The sequence below is a fragment of the Bos mutus genome, chromosome X, assembly GCF_027580195.1.
Source record: "Bos mutus isolate GX-2022 chromosome X, NWIPB_WYAK_1.1, whole genome shotgun sequence".
Lineage (NCBI taxonomy): Eukaryota > Metazoa > Chordata > Mammalia > Artiodactyla > Bovidae > Bos > Bos mutus.
The window spans coordinates 123,661,404-123,682,007 of record NC_091646.1 but is presented as its reverse complement, the minus strand read 5'-3'; the positions used below and the strand labels follow the sequence as shown (position 1 = coordinate 123,682,007).

The 20,604-nt window shown below is 43.7% G+C and overlaps 1 protein-coding gene across 2 annotated transcripts in view; it reads right to left on the bottom strand.

Annotated features, from left to right (window-relative positions):
* NHS (NHS actin remodeling regulator) overlaps nt 1–20,604 on the bottom strand; it is a 345,114-nt gene that overhangs the window by 49,048 nt on the left and 275,462 nt on the right. For both annotated transcript variants that reach the window (XM_070365605.1, XM_070365604.1), the window contains exons 2-3: nt 15,098–15,250; nt 534–667 (exon numbers count right to left, since the gene is read on the bottom strand). In XM_070365605.1, the coding sequence (XP_070221706.1) occupies nt 534–667; nt 15,098–15,250 (287 nt within the window). The remainder of the gene's footprint in view (nt 1–533; nt 668–15,097; nt 15,251–20,604) is intronic.

Below are 20,604 nucleotides of genomic sequence, written 5' to 3'. Positions count from 1 at the left end.
TCTATAAGCTAGCTATTATTAATATCCCCATATTACAGATGAGGGAGCTTAGGACAAAGAAGGTAAATAACCAGCCCTAAATCTTTCAGATTTAGAATTGCAGAAGAATTAGGATTTGAAGGACTTTCCCCCCTGATTTTATTTTTATTAAATTATACTTTAGAATATCATGTTAGTTTCAGGTATACAACAAAACTATGCAATAAATCCTGTTTATCTTTTTTATATATAGCACTGTATGTGTCTTAATCCCATACTCCTAATTTCTCTTACTTTAGAGTCCTTAACTGTTACTGCTCTACAGCATTGTGCAGCCAATTAACTGAAAAAAAAAACTGTATCCCCACTCTATTCCAAAGAAAGAGGCATTCCTTTCAAAAACAAAAGGGGAAAAATTCAGTTGTCAAATGCCCATAACTAGCTCTTTCAGGCAGCCCAGTCTCCTTTGGTAGGAGAAGGGACACTGACTCCCAAGACCCGCTCAGACTTCCCACTAAGCAGGCACAGGGTGGCCACTTGGCCACCAAGCTCACCGTTAAGAAGTGCCGGTCCTTGGCTTCTCGCCTCCTCTGGCTGTGAGCCGGGGGGTAGGCGGGCAGTGGAGGAGCTGCTACTGAGATGGGTGCAGCAGCTCTCTGCTCCCGACGATCGCTCCGGCTCCGGTGTTCTGGGGGCAGAAAAATCAATAATATAGAAACACACTTGGCATTTTCAATTTCTCTTTCTCCCTTGGGAGGATGAGCAAAAGGCTGGAAAAAAGTGAGTTTTTGCTAATCTAGCTCATTTGTAGACCAAATAAGATTTTCAGAATGGTTCTGAACTAAACTTTTACTTCATAGTAATATGAAATTGGATGCCTACATTCAGTGGGTCCGTCTCAAGACGGATCACTCTGCGTTTGATATTTCTCAGTACAACTTGTTTCAAAACAACATGAGCAAGAAAAAAAAAATCTAGAATAGTGGTGCAAGATCTGCTGACCTGAGTCCTGGAGTGGACCACAGGCACAGACACGCCAGAGCCTCCCAGGGCGTGGGAAGGACAGATGCTCACAGATATCCAGTGGGTGATGGAGCCAGCTCACATTGGCTCAGGGGCACAGATAGTTAGGCATTCAGGAATTTTGCAAGCCAGCTTGTAAATTGTCAGTAACTTGAAATAGGCTACGGTGGGAATATTTATATCACAGAAATTGGTGAGTCCTACACATTAGGGCCTCATTTATTTATTTCTTTATTACATTTTTTGGGCTTCCCTTGTAGCTCAGTTGGTAAAGAATCTGTCTGCAGTGCAGGAGACCCAGGTTCAATCCCTGGGTTGGGAAGATCCCCTGGAGAAGGAAATAGCAACCCACTCCAGTATCCTTGCCTGGAAAATCCCAAGGACAGAGGAGCCTGGTGGGCTGCAGTCCATGGGGTCAAAGAGTCAGGCAGGACTGAGCAACTAATGCTTACTTACTTACATTTTTTTTTAAAGAGACTGTGGCTGGCACACCATTACACCCATCTAAGCCCTGTCACCCACAACACCCAGATGGTTTTCAAATTCTGGGTTCCTAGAGGAAGCAAAGGGATCCCAGTGATGACAACTGTCTGATTTAGGAATAAAGCTACTTTGGGGAAAAAAAAAACAAGAAATTCCCATGTGTGGGGTGAAGTGATCCTAACTGTATAATAAGAATCACAGGGACACCAGGAGCACAGTTTAGCTTTCTGGGTATCTCAGTGAGCCTACCCAACATACCCTGCCCAACAAACTGGCCACAACAAAGGCTGCACTACCTGCCAAAACCCAGCCCACACTCACACCCAGGGCCTCAAGTCTCATGACCCCCACCCAATATGACGGGGTACAAATTTGTGCAGCAGGTGTCCTAAATTGCCTTCTGTTGTTTAAAACTGCCATCACTCAGCACATCTACAATAATAATTGTAATGCCCAGTGCTTGTTGGGCAATGGGCATGCATCAGAGATGCTTTGCAAAAGCTTGTAGGTGCATTATCTTGACTATTGCACGAAGCAGGCACTGATAGTGTCCCTCTTGTGCAGACACCTACATGGATCAGGGAGGCTAAGTCATTGCTGAGCTGTCACTGGTACACACTTGGCCCCAGGGCCCTGCTCGTGACCACTCCTTGACCTGTAAGCTCTAGAAGATGTAAACACACCTTGCCCATCAGAGCAAGACTGCTGGGATTTGACAGTATTTGTTATAATTACATTTTATCACATTCTAATTCTTTGGACACTGATAATATAGAATATTTGGCTACTCATAAGACAGTATTCTTTCCCCCATATTGTTGTTTAGTTGCTCAGTCGTGTCCGACTCTTTGCTACCCCATGGACTGTAGCCTGCCAAGCTCCTCTGTCCATGGGATTTCCCAGGCAAGAACACTGGAGTGAGGTGCCATTTCCTTCTCCAGGGGATCTTCCTGACCCAGGGGTCGAACCTGCATCTCTTGCACTGGCAGGCAGACTCTACCACCGAGCCACCAGGGAAGCCCTTTACCCATATTAGGAAACAGCCAACTACACTGACCCTCTCAGGTGGCGTCAGGTGTCTGTTCTCTACAGGCCCTGTAGTGCCCAGGGCCCATTTCATCTCTGTCATTGTAGTGATAAAAGTCAGGATCTCTCTGTATGTCTGCCTCTGTATAGAAGTCTGCTCCTGGACAACAGAGATTATAGTCAGCTTTCCATCACTGTGCCCTGCTGTGCCTGTGATACAGTGGATTTTCAGTAAATGTTTGTGGAGTGACTGAAAGGAAGAACAAATTAATGCTTTCATGAAGGTCTGCTTTTGTAATCGTAGAATGTACTCTAAAGCCCTATCTTTCCATGGGCTGGGTACTGAGTCAGTGGCCTCACTGTACCCTTCTGTTAGGCCCTTCTCTGGGTCTTGTTGCCCGTTGACACTGGCCTCCCTAATACTGCCTCTTCTTTGCTGTATTCAGTGTGCTGCACTCTAAACCAGTACCTGAGCACTCTCGAACCTTCTGATTTCTGTCCATGTCTGATTGGCTTGTCTGTGGGCCTCCCTGCCTCAACTGCCAACTTTGTCTGCCAGAAATGTGGCAGAATTACTCATCTTCCTTTGCTTGGGGTTCTTGAGACAAATGTTGACTCCCATTCACAACCAGAGAAAAGTCCTCAACCCCATGTAGGTGCTCTTTGCTGAACTGCCTCCAAAGCCATTGCTCATCAGGAAGACTTCTATAAAAAGTATTTATTATATATATATATAGTAGATTTATAATATTGTGCTAGTTTCAGGCATACAGCTTCAGATTCCTTTCTGTTATAAGATACTGAATATAGTTCCCTGTGCTATACAGGTAAATCCTTGATGTTAGTCTATTTTATATATAGTGCTGGGTATCTGTTAATCCCATACTCTTAATTTATCCATCCCCCTTTGGTAACCACAAGTTTGTTTTCTATGTCTATGAGTCTATTTCTGTTTGGTAAATAAGTGGATTTTTTTTTTAGATTCCACATGTAAGTGATAACATATATCTCTCTTTCTCTGACTTAGTATGATAATCTCTAGGTCCATCCATGTTGGTGCAATATTTCATTCTTTTTTCATTGCTGGGTAATATTCCATTGTATATATTCCACATCTCCTTTATCCATTCATCTATTGATGAGCTCTTATGCTGTTTCCATGTCTTGGCTACTGTGAACAGTGCTGCTATGAGCATAGCAGTGCAAGTATCTTTTTGAATTATAGTTTTCTCCAGGTATATGTCCAGGAGTGGGATTTCTGGATCATATGGTAACTCTATTTTTAGTTTTTTAAGGAACCTTCATACTGTTCCCCATAGTGGCTGCACCACTTTACATCCACACCAACACGGGATAGAAGGGTACTCCTCCACACCTTCTCCAGCATTTATTATTTGTAGACTTTTTCATGATGGCTATTCTGACTGGTGTGAGGTGATACCTTGTTGTAGTTTTGATTTGCATTTCTCTAATAATTAGCCATGTTGACCATCTTTTCACATGCCTGTTGGCCATCTGTATGTCTTCTTTGGAAACACATCTATTTATTGAGTTTTTTTACATTAAGTTGTATGAGATGTTTGTATATTTTGGGAACTAAGCCCTTGTTGGCCTCATTATTTGCAAATATTTTTCCCAGTCTGTAGGTTATCTTTTGTTTATGGTTTATTTGTTTATGACTGTCTTTTTGTTTATGTCTTTGCTATGAGAAAATCTATAAACCTCACTAGGTCCTATTTATTTATGTTTGCTTTTATTTCTTTTACCTTGGGAGACTGATCTAAGAAAACACTGCCATTTATGTCTGAGAATGTTTTGCCTGTGTTCTTTTCTAGGACTTTTATGGTGTTATTGTTTAAGTATTTAAGCCATTTTATATTTATTGTTGTGTATGGTGTGAAGGAGTGTTCTAACTTCATTGATTTACATGAGGCTGTCCAGCTTTTCCAGCTCCACTTGCTAACAAGACTGTCTTTTCTCTAGTGCATATTCTTACCTCCTTTGTTGAAGGTTAATGACTGTAGGCATGTGGGTTTATTCCTGGGCTGTCTATTCCGTTCTTCTGATCTATCTGTTTTTTCTCTTCTGTTCTTTTGATCTGTTTTTGTGACAGTACCAAGCTGTTTTATTGCTGTAGCTTTGTAATATTGTCTGAAGTCTGGGAGGGTTATGCCTCCAGCTTTGTTCTTAAGGCAATTCTTGGTCTTTTGTAGTTCCATATAAATTTTAGGATTATATGTTCTAGTCTGTGAAAAATGTCATGGATAATTTGATAAAGATCACATAAAATCTGTAGATAGCTTTGGGTAGTATGACTGTTTTTAACAATATTAATTCTTCCAGAACAAGTACATGGGAGACCTTTCCATGTCTTGGTATCACCTTCAGTTTCCTGTATCAGTGTTTTATAGTTCTTACATATAAGTCTTTTACCTCAGTGGTTAGGTTTTTTCCCTAGGTATTTAATTTTGGAGTAATTTTTTTTACACAATTTTAAATACACAATAAATGTTGTACTTTCTCTTATATTTCATTGCTAGTGTAAAGAAGTGCAACAGATTTCTGTATATTGATCTTGTACCCTGCTACCTTGCTGAATTCATTTATTCTAATAGTTTTTATATGGAGTCTTTAGGGTTTTCTATATAGAGTATCATATCATCTGTGTACAATGACAATTTTATCTCTTCCCTTTCAGTTTGGATACCTTTTATTTCATTTTCTCATCTAATTGCTGTGGCTCGGACTTCCAATACTATGATGAATAGAAGTGATGAGAGCTGGCTTCCATGTTGGTGTTGCAGAATTCAGTGGGAAGGCTTTCAGCCTTTTGCCACTGAGTATTGTACTAGCTCTGGATTTGTTGTAAATGGATGTTATTCAGCATTACGTTGTTATACTCATTTTCATGTGAGTTTTTATCATGAATGGTATTAAATTTTATCAAATGCTTTTTCTAACTTTATTGAGATGCTCATGTTGTTTTTGTCTTTTTTTATGGCATATGGTGTATCACTTTGATTGATGTGTGTATGTTGAACCATCCTTGGAATGAATCCAAATTGATCATGATGTATGATCCTTTTTATATGTTGTTGGATTGATTTGCTAACATTTTGGTGGGGATTTTTGCATCTGTTGATACATGTATCAGAGATATTGAGCTGTAATTGTCTTTTTTTGTAGTGCCTTTGATTTTGATATCAGGATGATGTTGGCTTCATAAAATGATTTGGGGAGTGTTCCCCTCTCTTTAGCCTTTTGGAAGAGTTTGAAAAGGATAGGTATGAGTCTATTTTACTTCTAGTAATCAGTGTATTTTGGAGAAGGCAATGGCACCCCACTCCAGTACTCTTGCCTGGAAAATCCATGGACGGAGGAGCCTGGTAGGCTACAGTCCATGGGGTCGCTACGAGTTGGACACAACTGAGTGACTTCACTTTCACTTTTCACTTTCATGCATTGGAGAAGGAAATGGCAACCCACTCCAGTGTTCCTGCCTGGAGAATCCCAGGGATGGGGGAGCCTTGTGGGCTGCCATCTATGGGGTCGCATAGAGTCGGACGCGACTGAAGCGACTTAGCAGCAGCAGCAGCAGCAATCAGTGTATTTAAATTATCTGTTGCTTGTTGATTGAGTTTTGGCAGGCTGTATGTTTCTAGAAATTTGTCAGTTTCTTCTAGGTTGTCCATTTTGTTGGCATATTACTGTTCATAGTATTTTTCTTATTTTTTAATATGTCTGCAATATTGGTAATTATTTTTCTTTCATTTCTTATTTTGTGTAATTGGGTCCTCTCTCTCAGGTGAGCCTGGTTAGCCATTCATTGATTTTGCTTACTCTTTCAAAAAAAACAGCTCTTGGTTTTATTGATTTTTAATTTTTAATCTATATTTTATTTCCTCTCTGATCTTTATTATTTCCTTCCTTCTGCTGACTTTTAAATGTTCTTTTTGTAATTCTTTTAGGTGGAAGGTCAGGTTGTTTATTGGAGATTTTTCTTATTTCTTGAGGAAGGCCTGTATTGCTATGAACTTCTCTCAGGTCAGGACGGCTTTTTCTGGATCCCAAAGATTTTGGATGGTTGTGTTTTTATTGTCCTTCATCTTGAGGTATTTTTAAATTTCCTCTTTAATTTCATTGTTGGCCAATTGGTTTTTAGTAGCATGTTGTTTAGTATCCATGTGATCATTTTTTCCTTATTTTTCTTTCTGTGACAGATTTCTAGTTTCATGCCATTCTGGTAAGAGAAGATGCTTGAGATAATTTCTATCCTTTTAATTTGTTCAGACTTTATATTATATCCTAGTGTGTGGTCTGTCCTAGAGAATGTTCCATGTGTGCTTGAAAAGAGTGTGTATTCGGGTTTCCTTGGATGTAGTGTCCTGTAGATATTAATCCATCTAACTATTCTAAAGTGTCATTTAGATGTGTCTATTGCTTTACCTATGTTCTGTCTGGAAGGTCTGTCCATTGATAAAAATCTATTAATGTATCCCCATCAGTTGCTCCTTTTATGTCTGTTAGTATTTGTTTTATGTATTTAGGAGGTTTAGTATTGTGTGGATATATGTTAATGAGGACAATATTTTCTTCTGTTGATCCCTGTATCATTAATATAGTGTCCTTTTTTGTCTTTATTCATGGCCTTTGTTTTAAAGTCTGTTTTGTCTGATATGAATATCACTACCCTTACTTTCTTGACATTTCTATTTGCATGAGGTATCTTTTGCCATCCCCTCACTTTCAATCTATGTATTTCTTTCACCCTAAAGTGGGTCTCTTGTAGGCAGCATATTGTAGGTTCTTGTTTTATTATCCAGTATGTCATTCTGTGTCTTTTTATCAGAGCATTTAGTCTATTGACATTTAAAGTAATTATTGATAGTATGTATTTATTGCCATTTTAAACCTTGTTTTCCAGTTGATTTTGTATGTCTTCCTTTTTTTGTTTTTCCTTTTGTAGTTTGATGGTTTTCTTTAGCATTGTGCTTGAGTTCTTTTCTTTTTAGTTTTTGTGAGACCACTGTATGCTTCTGATTTGTGGTTACCCTGGTTTTCAAGTGTGTTAAACTGTAACTCTAGCTATTTGTTTTAGACTGATAGTCATGTGAGCTCAGTTCAGTTCAGTTCAGTCGCTCAGTCGTGTCTGACTCTTTGCGACCCCATGAATCGCAGCACACCAGGCCTCCCTGTCCATCACCAACTCCCGGAGTCCACTCAGACTCATGTCCATCGAGTCAGTGATGCCATCCAGCCATTTCATCCTCTGTCGTCCCGTTGTCCTCCTGCCCCCAATCCCTCCCAGCATCAGAGTCTTTTCCAATGAGTCAGGTCTTCACATGAGGTGGCCAAAGTACTGGAGTTTCAGCTTCAGCATCATTCCTTCCAAAGAACACCCAGGACTGATCTCCTTTAGAATGGACTGGTTGGATCTCCTTGCAGTCCAAGGGACTCTCAAGAGTCTTCTCCAACACCACAGTTCAAAGGCATCAATTCTTCAGCGCTCAGCCTTCTTCACAGTCCAACTCTCACATCCATACATGACCACAGGAAAAACCATAGCCTTGACTAGACAGACCTTTGTTGGCAGAGTAATGTCTCTGCTTTTCAATATGCTATCTAGGTTGGTCATAACTTCTCACATTCTAAAAAGTCTACATTTTCTTACTCTCCCATAGTTTGTGATTTTGATATCCTATTTTATATCTTCATGTTTATCCTTTTTCTGTCCCTTATAGTTTTAATTGCTTTCACAATTTTAATTGTTTTTTTTTTTAATGCATGTATTGGCTTATCTAAGTGATTGTCAATCCTTTCATATATTTACCTTTCCTGTTGTAAATTTCCCTTTCCTATAGATTCTTGCTATTTTTCTACTCAGAGAAGACCTTTCAATATTTCTTTTAGGATAAGGTTTAGTATTGCTGTATTCTTTTTTAAGCCTTTATTTTATATTGGAATATAGTTGATTAACAATGTTGTGATAGTTTCATGTGTACAGCAAAGTGATTCACTTATACATGTAGCTATTCTTTTAAAAATTCTTTTCCCATTAGGTTGTTACATAATATTGAGCAGTTTCCTGTGCTATATAGTAAGTCCTTGTTGGTTGTCCATTTCAAATATAGCAGTGTGTACATGTTAGTCCCAAACTCCCTAACTATCCTTTACCCACACCCCTCCCCAGTAACCGTAAGTTCATTCTCTAAGTCTGTGAGTTGGTTTTTGTTTTGTAAAGAAGTTCATTTGTATCACTGTTTCTTAGATTTTGCATATAAGTGATATTATAGCAATATTTCACTTTCTCTGCCTTACTTCATTCAGTATGACACTCTCTAGGTCCATCCATGCTGCTGCAAATGGCATTATTTCTTTCTCTTTTGTATGTACCACAGCTTCTTTATCCATTCCTCTGTCAATGGAGATTTAGGTTTCTTCCGTGTCTTGGCTATTGTGAACAGTACTGCTATGAACACTGGGGTGCATGTATCTTTTCAGATCATGTTGTTCTCCAAGTATATGCCCAGGAGTGGGATTTCAGGATTATACAGTAGCTCTATTTCTGGTTTTTAAAGGAACTTCCATACTGTTCTCCATAGTGGCTGCACCAATTTACATTCTCACCAACAGTGCAGGAGGGCTTCCTTCTCTTCACACCCTCTCCAGCATTTACTGTTTGTGGATTTTTTGATAATGGCCATTCTGGCTGGTGTGAGGTGATATTTGACTGTAATTTTGATTTACATTTCTCTAGTCATTATCAATGTTGAACATATTTTCATGAGTATTGCTCTATTCTTTTAGTTTTTGCTTGTCTGAGAAGTTCTTTCTATTTTCTTCTATTCTAAATGATAATCTTGCTGGGTAGAGTATTGTACTTTGCAAGTTTCCCCTTTAAGAGCTTTGGATATATGTTGCCACTCCCTTCTGGCCTGCAGAGTTTCTGTAGAGGAATCAGCTAATAGCCTTTTTATATTCCCTTGTAAATGACTCTGTTTTTCTGTTGCTACATTTAGAATCCCTCTTTATCTTTCACTTTTGCCATTTCAATTATATATCTTGGTGTGGATCTGTTTGGGTTCATCTCATTTGGGACCCTCTGTGATTCCTGTACCTAGATATCTGTTTCCTTCTGTAGGTTTGAGAAGTTTTCAGCCACAAGTTCTTCAACTACATTTTGATCCCCTTTTTTCTTTCTTCTTCTGGAATCCCTTTCATGTGGAGGTTGGCATACTTTACATTATCTCGTAGGTCTCACATGTCGCTTTCATTTTTTCTTTCATTTGTCTTTCTGTCTACTGATTGGGTGCCTTGTGTTAACTTCCAGATGACTTATTTGTTCTGTTATGTAGACTTGGTCTGCTGTTTATTGGCTTTAGCTTGGTTTTTATCTCAGCAGTTGAGTTGTCTAATTTTGGTTTCCTTATGGTTTCTAGTTCCTTGTTACAGTGATCTGCCTTTTTATCAATAGTCTTTCTGAGGATCTTTAGCATTTTTATCACTTCCTTTTTGAACGTTGGGTCTGGTAGACTGGCGAGGTCTGTTTCTCTCAGGGAATTTCTCTCAGTCTTTTTAAGTGGGAATAGTTCCTCTGCATTTTCATTTTACTTATATTTCTCTTACTCCATGAATTTAGGAGGAACAGTTATCCACTGTGATCTTGAAGTGCTGTTTTCCTATAGGAGTGTTCTGGTACAGACTATGTGAGTCCAGTAGTTTTGATGTGAGGGCTGTGTTTGGTATGGATGCCTGCCGCATCTTTCCTCAGCATGTGCTGGCCGTTATCCTCCCTTGATGAAGGGTGTGTTTGGTGCTGTGCTGTCCAGAGCTTGCACTGTAATGTTGGGTGGGGCCCCCTCTTTGTTCTGTAGTTGCCACAGCTCTGTTGGAGGCAGGGCCTGCCCCCCAGTTGTTGGAATAGAAACCCTGAGATCTGGTTCTCAGCTGTAGTGTGAGGTAGGTAAGACCAGAGCACTCAGCTGTGTGCCAGGACACGTGACTCTGTGACGTATCCTGACAGCCAGTGTGCACGTCTACAAAATCAGCTGCTGCTGGTGCCACCCCAAGACCCATCTTGGCTGTGAGAACACTGATAATTGGCTCGGGTGGCAGCCTTGCCTTTGGTGTGTGCACGTTCACAAAGCATGAGCTCCTAATGCCCACTGAAGCAGCGCCCCATGGTGGGAGCACTGATAATTGGTTCCGATGTCAGCCCTGGTGTGTGTGTGTGCTCCCAAAGTCTGGTGTGGCTGGAGCCATGCACCTCTGTGAGCACACTGAGATTGAGGTGTCTATGGTGGACCTACACTCAGCCCTTCCTGTGTTGACTGGGGCTCCTTTGGTGGCCCTGTGCCCCGTCCTGTATGTGCCTCTACTTATAGCCCAGACCACACTCCAGGCTCTTCTGGATATCTCTGCGTGGCCAAACCAAGTCCTCTCGCCGTGTCTGTCCGCTGAAGCCTGAGTTTCCACACCTAGCACTGTGCAGACCCGCAGGTGCGCCTCCCTGGCTGGGCAGTAACATGGCAGCTTAGTGCCCGTCCCTGTCTATCTTGCTTGGCAGCAAGGTAGCACGGGCACACTCCTCTCTTGGAAATTCTAGACCCCTGAAGCTCCCTTGTCCTGGCAGACCTCCCAGCTAGTGAAAGAGGTTCCTGGGGTGTGGCAACCAGTTCTCTTTCACAGCTCTCTCCCAGGGGTGCAGGTCCCTCTCCCTTAGTGCTACCCAAGTATATGGGGTTCTTTGGTTGGTTGAGCTCTTTTGACGGCTTTTAGCTGGTACGTTGTGAGAATTATTCCAGATGCAGCTGGAATTTTCCTGTATTTGTGGAGGGAGGTGGGCTCCAGGTCCCACTCTGCCGCCTTGCTCTCCCTTCCAGGAAGGTTTTTGAGATAAATCTGCCATGTTAAAGTGTCTGCCTCTAGTGCCACCCTCGTTTTTCTCTACCAGGAGAAAGTCGGCTTTTCTAGATGGGCGGTGGGAGGAAAAGCTTCTACATTCTTAAAATTGTAATGAGAGTAAAAGATAGGTGTCACTGATTGGGAAAAGGTAGAAGGAAGGGCGGAGTCTGGAGGGAGATATCAACTCAGTTTCCCATTCGGCTTCTCCCCGCTTGCTCTTTCTAAAGCTCATCTCGTTCATGTGCCCCAGGCCTGCAGGAGGCAGGCAGATTAATGGCTCCCTGATACTTCTTTCTGGTGGTGGTGTGGGAGACCATTTATCAACTAGAGCCTGAAACTGCAGTAGACTCTTGGTCCTCATTCCCTTAGACCAATGAAATGTAGACCCCAGCCCCGAAACTTGAAAGAAAAGGAAATATAAAATGTAAATCTCTCTTTATAGCCTCACAATAATCTCTCTGTCACTGTCTTACAAATGTAAACATTGGCATCACTTCAAGCCATTATTGGCTCTGAGCATAAAGAACTGCTAAGAAAAAAAAATGGGAAAAAAGAAGAATCAGAGGCTTAATAACTTGAACTCCATTAAGGCATTGCTTCCTCTGAGGAGCCTTCTCTGAAGCTCCATGGCCTGGTTAGTGCCTTTGCTCTGAGCTCCCGTGGCCCTGTGTTGAAATGACCTGGTTACTTGCCCTTCTCCCTTACTAGATCAGGAATTCTTTGTGTGCCAAGAACCATATGCTATTGCTCTCTGCATCCCAGGTTTAGCACAATGCCTGGACCCTCAGTTGACTTTGTTGAGGGGGGTTGCTGCAGAGTGGATCTTAAAGGCAGCCGGTTCCTCAGTTCTGATCTCAGGATACTCCAACTGTCTAAATAGAGCACCTACAGGGAAGCTCATTTGTGAGCAAGAGCTTGTCGGATAGGTCAGTATTAGTCATGGCCACCAGATGGCGAAAGTGGTATTCTGACAAATGCACTAGTAAGCTTCTGTTTCTTGGACAAGGTTTAAAAAAAAAGTCACTTTCTAATTTCAATTCTACACTGCATGTTTTTAATTCTATGATGCCTATAATTCCTGTTTATGGCTCTCTGCAGTGCTATTAAAACTACTACACCCAAGATTTGCTATGGAGACAACCACGAAGCAAGCCTGTGTGTGGAGGGCAAGACGCAGCTCCTCTGTCTTTCCTAGAAACCCCAGGAGGCCCCATATTCCTCTCTCAGCCCCCCAGGAGGAAGTTCTGAGAAAACTGATACTGGCACTTGCTGTTCCTTAGTTCTGCCATTAAGTCTAAACCTGACAACACAGTGAAATGTGGTAGCTTATGAGCAGCTTAGCGTTATCTGGTTGAATCTGGAAAAATCTAATCAGAGATGACTTACGAATAAAAATAAAGGGATAAAAATAATTATCTCTAAAGGGCTAACATTATTGAAGCTCTCTACTGATGGGATCCGGAGAAGGTGATAGCACCCCACTCCAGTACTCTTGCCTGGAAAATCCATGGACGGAGGAGCCTGGTGGGCTGCAGTCCATGGGGTCGCTAGGAGTTGGACACGACTGAGCGACTTCCCTTTCACTTTTCACTTTCATGCATTGTAGAAGGAAATGGCAACCCACTCCAGTGTTCTTGCCTGGAGAATCCCAGGGACGGGGGAGCCTGGTGGGCTGCCGTCTATGGGGTCGCACAGAGTCAGACACGACTGAAGCGCACTTAGCAGCAGCAGCAGCAATGACGGGATCAGAAAAGTATTTAGTGAGAATGATCAGATTCCTTGGTCATCATTCTCTACCCCTAGTGCTCAAGCAGTTTTCTGCAGAATTTGATTCAGGTACACAAACATTCATTGAGGACCTACTATGAGTGAGAACTTATTATGTCAGGGTTATGGTAAATGCTTTGAATAAAAAAGAAAATCTATGGTAATTCCCCAGTGGTACAGCGGTTGGGACTCAGCACTCTCACTGCTGAGGGCCGGGGTTCAGTCCCTGGTTGGGAAACTAGGATCCCACAAGCCACTCAGTGCAGTCGGTCAAAAAAATTTTTTTTTTCTATCTTCCTCATCCTTGACTTGTTCACGGATTGATGGTAGGAGACAGGCCGGTAAGTGGTTGGTGATGATATACGCTTTTAAGTGGCACGATGGGAGGATGCACAGGCTATTATGGGAAGAGGGCCTAATCCAGGCCACCGAGGAACAGGAAGGGTGTTGTTAAGGAAGCTTTCTGGAGGGTGGCTGGCACTAAAAAATCAGTAAAGAACTTTTCAGCCAACTATCAAATCCAAGTGAATAGTAAGAATGCCAGAGGTAGGTCGAGGGGATATGGACGGTCAGTCTTCATGATAAGGCTGATAGTATCAGCTACTAATAACCAAGGAGAATTGTCAGAAAGAATTGTATTAGGGATATTAGGACATGAGCTCTTTTGTTACAGGTGAAAAAGACAAGGAATGGGGGAAAGGGAGAAGTCACGTACATGAGGAAGAAAAAAGCTGAAAACATTTGCCATTTTATTTCTCCATCTTGACAGTAACATGAAAGCCTTTTATGTGAATGTTAACACTCTCACCAAATACCATTCCTTAAAGGAGCATAGGGTATCTGGAACAAAGACACCTGACTGTACAGGCCCCATATATCTCCACAGCAAAAATCTAAAGACAAAAAAGCTGGCATACCCAATTCTGACACCAAAGGAGAGGACTCTGGAAGGATGATGCCAGGTTTTAATTTCCTTGTCCTAAGTAGAGTGGCTTTACGGCAGTAAAAATGCAGGCAGTGGAAGAAGAGGCTGCATGCCTATCTCCGACTTTCACAGGACTATGAGAGGGCTGAAAATATTTACTTCCCTAGGACAGTGTATGATGTGGAGGAAAATAAGTCTGGCTGGGGGTCTGGAGGCTCGGGTCTGGGCCTGGCACTGTACCTAACCTGTTGCGTGTGACCCTCACAGGTGTCTTGGCCTCTCTAGGCCTCCATGTGCTCCAATGTAGAATGGATCACATCACTGCTTCTCAACAGGAGCAGAAGCCTCCACCCCCACCCTGGGAAGCTTCTGGTTCATAGAGGACCAGGCTGGAGCCAAGGACGGGAGCCCTCCTACAATGCGGAATCAGTGCCCCAGGTTCCACAGCTACCACTCCAGAACTTCTTTTCATGGAAAAGCCTAGAACGTATTTCTGAGTCAAACCTAATTCTCTTGTAATTGTAATCCAGAGGTGTTTTATTTTTTGGTTCATGTTTAATACGTGCTGAATGCACCAGTTTCTATGGCTGTTTCCTCTTGCCACTTTCATGTCTCTGTACTTTTTGATCAGAATGACTCCTGTCTCTACTTATTCTGAACCTACTTTCGATAGGCGTAAACATCTGACTCCATGACGTCTTTTAGTGCTGCCATGTTTGGCCATTTATATGCTGCAAGTAGTATTATTATAAACCATTTTCCTTTTAAATTCTCTTTATTGCTATATTCAGGCCATAATGCTATTATTTGTTATATCCATAGGCAGGTTATACTAACCAAGAATTTCATTTCAGGGTAGAAAAGGGAGCATTTCAAAGTACTGGCTCTAATGAGGGGAGGTGTTGGGACCAAAGGGACACAGAACAAGCCTTTGTGGGGACGAGCTCCAAGTTCTCTCCCCCAAAAGCCCCCAAGCCCGAGATCAGTCACCTCTGCGCAGGGCTTGCAGGCTCTGCCGGGCCTGGCGGTGCAGCTCCTCCACACAGGGCGGCCTGGTGGCCGGGAGGAAGATGTTTCTCTGCTGGTGCCACGGTGCACGGTAGTAAACGCTCAGCTTGCTCTCGACGTCCAGGTTGGAGACAGCTGCAAGATCAAGAGGGAAACAGGGCATTAGACAGGAGCAGCTTTCAGCTGTGCATTGCGCTGTCCCCGGGGTGGAAAGGGGAACAGGAGTGGGGCCTGGGCACAGTGGAAATCCAGTCCGCTGCATTGACCAGAGGAGTTCGAGAAAGGTTTCAAGTTGCCAGTACAGACAGGGACAACCTTTGCCCCCCAAAGCAAGGGACGAGAGACCCTGGCTCTTTGAGCCAGGCCTCAGAGTGGGGTGAGGTCCTGCCTTGTAGGAAGGCAGAGAAGTGCCAGAGGAAGGCCTCAGAATTATATAGTTCTGCACAGCTGCTCCTGATGCCTACCTGATCAGTGCCCTTGTCTTACTTCCTATCTCCCGAACCTTACCACTGAGCCATATATTATCCACTGTACTATCTGCCCATCATTCAAAGCACTGCTCAGCTTCCTTAGTTTTGCCTAAGAGCACAAGAACTAAAGAACTTATTAAATAACCTATTACAAGGGTGATGCGTGTTAGGAAGGGAATGTACACATAGTGTTGGAGAGGAGGCGGGGCATGACAACACCTTTGGAATCCCTGCAGAACTCCTGAGCACCGTGCGAGCATCAGGATTGGTAGGATATATACCTCTGTGGTGGGAGTGATTTAGTCATTAAGTCGTGTCCAACTCTTGCGATCCCATGGACTGTAGCCTGCCAGGCTCCTCTGTCCATGGGATTCTCCAGGTAAGAATACTGCAGTGGGTTGCCATATCCTTCTCCAAGGATCTTCCCAACCAAGGAATCAAACCCAGGTCTCCTGCATTGCAGGCAGATTCTTTACCGACTGAGCTGTAAACTGAGGGTAAGCTCTCAGAGCTGGGCGGGGGGCAGGGTAGAAGGTTACCGTTTAAGAGTTGCTAGGTGGTGTAGTGGTCAGGACTTTGGTTCCCAGTTCAGGGGTCATGGGTTTGATTCCTGGTGGGGGAGTGGGGGAGTGGGGGAGTGGGGAAGCCAGGTCCATACCATATTAGTGCATAGTGGATATGTGGATTCTTTCTTTGTTGGATAGTGCAACAGTGATGATGTAAGTGTAACTTACAGGTACCTGGGGGTACTTATTTTAATTCTTGATTTGGCTGTGCTGGGTCTTATTTAGGGCTTCCCTCAGAGCTCAGTCGGTAAAGAATCTGCCTGCAATGCAGTAGAGACAGGTTTGATTCCCGGGTCAGAAAGATCCCCTGGAGAAGGGAATGGCAACCCACTGCAGAATTCTTGCCTAGAGAATCCCATGGACAGAGGAGCCTGGCAGGCTACAGTCCATGGGGTCATAAGAGTTGGACATGACTTAGTGGGTCTTATTTACAGCATGTGATCTCTTAGTAGCAGGATATATGGATCTCATTCCCTTACCAGGGATTGAACCTTGGCACCCTGAATTGGGAGCTCAGAGTCTTAGCCACTGGACCACCAGGGAATTCCCCCTTTTTACATGCTTCATCCTGGGAGAAGGACTAGCTGCAGAGAGAGCACTGGTGGCTTGGAGACTCGGGCTCCAGTGGTTTTCTACTAAGAGAGGCCAGTACTACCCCCAGGTTGGGGGCCAGAGAGACTCAGCGCGGGATTCTATTTACTCCTGATTCTTATATTTCCCAACAGTTACTAAACCCAAGCCTCCACCTGTCCTTAGAGATGAACCTCACCTTCCCACGAGACAGGTGGACACCAACTTCAGATAAACCCAGTGACCATAACCTTGTGGGCGATACATCACTATCTGTCAAGGTCTAGACAATCCCATGACCTTCAGAGTTCCCAGGGGATAGACAGTAGGTTCAGCCTAAAAAGACGTCACACTGCCCTGTGGACAATTCTTTCAGCACTTTGGTTCTCTGGTCTCTGTCTGCAGTGCTGTTTGTACTTCTGGAATATGACTATCACTTCACATCCCCCTCCCCCAGTCAACCTTCCTTTAGGCCAGTGTCTCTCAATGTTGCTTGGGGAACAGACAGCAGCTTGGAAGCCAGAGCTGGCTTCCAACCCCAGATCTTCCAGGCGCAAGCTGTGGGCCTCTGCACGTGTCATCAGGTGAAACTCCTTCTTTCTTTCTCCCTCTTGCTCCATCCCTTCCTCCCCAGGGCCTTGCCTGCACACTGGCAGTGTGCGGTAGGGAGAAGCCCGATGCCAAAGCCTGATGTCCACGGTCTGTCCCTGCCAGGCAGCCTTTTCATTCCTGCGGAATGAACCACAGTCATTCCGCGCTGTGGACACAGCATCCACCATGGACGCCCTCAGCGTCAGAACTTGTCAGGAAGCCTAGACTTTTTTTTAACACCGACAGAATAGGGAAAACCTGGCTGTGTATTTATTTATGCACTACATGAATCCAGAATGATTTTTTTCCCCTATAAAAACTTATCTAACTTCTAAAATAAAACGGAGCTTCACATTAGGAGTACTGTTTACTTATTGGTGCTGCTGTTTGCACACTCGACATTCTGTAGAAAGACCAGAGGAAGCCTGGGTTCTACTCACAGTTCTCTGCCCTGGGGCAAGTCACTGACCGTGCCCAGGACTCAAGTTCCCCATCTTTACAAATCAGGGTTTGGCCTTCCTGTTGGCTGAAGGAGGCCCATTGCCCTTTGTGCCTCTCCTCTCTACCCATCACCAAACTTCAGGATGCACTGGGGGAAGGTCCTGGGCTCTGGGATAGAGAGACAGGGTTTCTGCCTGCCAGCAGTGGTCCAGAGCAGTTGACTGAAATCTTTGGGCCTCTGTCCCCTCCTCCATAAGCGGGGCTCCTAGAGCCTTCACAGAATCCAAGGAAATGATCATGATATGATCATTCCTTGACATGTCTCTGCTTACTATATACCAGTTCCCCTTGCTGTGGTGGAAACGGATAAGATGAAGGGGCCAGGCTTGGGTTCAAAGACAAAAGTCTGGAGCTCTCTTCCCTTTTTATTTTCCTGTCTTCATGGTGAGTCATGTGTAAATAAACATGAGGCTACCAGAGATGACTGTTGGTGGGGGGTAGGGTGTCTTACATTCTGGAAACTGTAAAGAAAGCTGCCTACAACCAGGGAGCCTGTGGCCTCTCTGAGAGGTAGGATGTCCCTGGTCTCTGATGTTAGCTAACTTGGGCAGCATTCAGTGTGGTGATTTTGAGATGCTAATTCTCTGAGTCACTGTGAGAGCTGCACTATACGTTCTCCCTGGAAATGGTTTATCATTTTCTTGTTTATCTGTGGGTCATTCTGCTGCCATGTTCTACACCATGCACTTCCTCCAGAGTGTGTAAGCATGCATCCATCTGTCACAGCTCAGCTGTTGTTTTTGGAAAATTCCTGTGGGCACTGAGCAGCGCCATTGGATTCTACTGCTGAAGAGACCTCGGAAATGACGGAGTTCTGTGTTTTTTCAAACCACAGGGCATGACCCTTGAGTGGATTGTGAAATCCATTCAGCGGATCAGAACTAGCATTTTTTAAACAAAGACATACAGGAGACTGGAATAGAAAATGCCAACATGCATCGCACACAGTGTTGTTTTGTGAAGCTGTTGGTTCTGTTACATATGTGTTTGTTCGTACATGTGTGCACGTGGATGCTGGGGTGTGATGCAGACATGTACTTCTTGCTCTGGGCACCAGTCAACATACGGAAAGTTACTGCTTAGACTGCCGCTCTCAGGTACTAATGAGGGAATCAAGGTTCCAAGGTATGATCCAAGATCCCAGAGTTGATTTTCGGCAGAGGTAGAAACAAAGCTTAGGTCTCCTGAGGCCAAGTCCGTGCACTTCCCTAGGCAGCCTCTTCCCCTGACGTCACTTGGCCTGGCCGCTGCTCCCTTCCTCTCCGTTGGTGACTATTTGCTATCTATTGCATCTATTAAGTTGTCCTTCCAAAACCAAAACTCTCAACTCACGACACACACACGTTTCACCTGTTGTCTGAGAAAGCAGCCATTTGAATTTTAGGATGCCAGCAACACTTCAGCCCAGGGAGCAGAGAACAAGTTTCCCAGGGACGCTGATGCTCCCAGTCTGCAGACCACATAGTGAGGACCACTGACTGCTTTCCAGAAAGAGATACTAAGGCAACAACATAGGTACTCGACTAAACAATATTAAACGAGTGATGTTCAACCGTTTTGCTCTACACAAACCTTCTCTAGAGTTCAACCTAGTAAATAAAGCCCAAGGCCAGCTTCACTACAGAGGCTGTCACGTTCTCAGATGGCAGTAATGCGCCTGCTTCCAGCAACCTGGACTGAAAGCAACCACTCCATCACCAAGTCCTGACACCTCTGTGCCAGTCTACAAGGCTTGCGTGCCTGAGCTTAAACCAGAGTGGGAGCCTGGCTCTGCCCTTGCCTGGTCAGCCCCACAGACCCTAAAAAGACACTGGCACTTTTATATGGTGGCAAACAAGTTACAGTATACAAAAGATAATACAGATCAATAATAAGCAATTGGATCTTTCAGGAGAGCCTGATGGATAACTAAGGAATGCTTCTAAGATTCAGAGAAGGGCGACTTGTCACAAAGCTATTTTCATTATTTGCGAAGAACCGGGTGAGGTTGGTTCTTTGAAAGCAGGAAAATGGAGACTCAAGAAGGCACTCTAACCACAAAGATGCATACGGTGTTTTAAAGTCCCTTCACTCCCGCTCAGGCTACAGATGTGATGTTACGAACGCAAGTACCTCTCACATTCCAGGGAAGATAGTGGAGCTGGAGTGGGAGAGACAGATCAGAGAAAGCATATGAAAATCACCTTTCTGTTCAGGAGACACTGCATACGTATCACCAGTATGGTGCCCAGACTCTCTGGTCTGCTTGGACAGGTGCCCTGGGCTCAAGTAAATCATGACACAGTAAGGTAATTAGCACATGACACCAGATTATACATGCTAGTAAATCTCTTCTCCTAGATAGAGGTGAGACTCTTAAAAATTACTTAGAGATCACCAGCAACAATGGAAAATTTAAAAATATCCAGACTTACAGAAGGTCCCACATACCCCTCCACTGCACTCCACTAAGACTTATTACTTACTTGCTAGTTAGTATCTTCATAGGTAGAGAAGTAATGCCCTTTACTGGGCCCACAAAGAAGCTATAAATACATGAGCCTGCAAGCCAAAAGGAATTCTTTTCCAAGGACCTTTCCACACGCAAAGCCTAGAGATTTATGTGTTCTGTGCTCTCTGTAAAAGACACACATGATATATTGAATCTGGAGTCACAAAAGATGTGTTCTCTTTTGACTCAGTTAGCCTGAGTCTAGCCGAGTCTGCAGCAAGACTGAGGAAGGCCCGCTCTTCAGGAACAGTGGCTCTTTCTCTCCATCAGCCCAGGGAAGACAGGCTCTGAGAATGATTC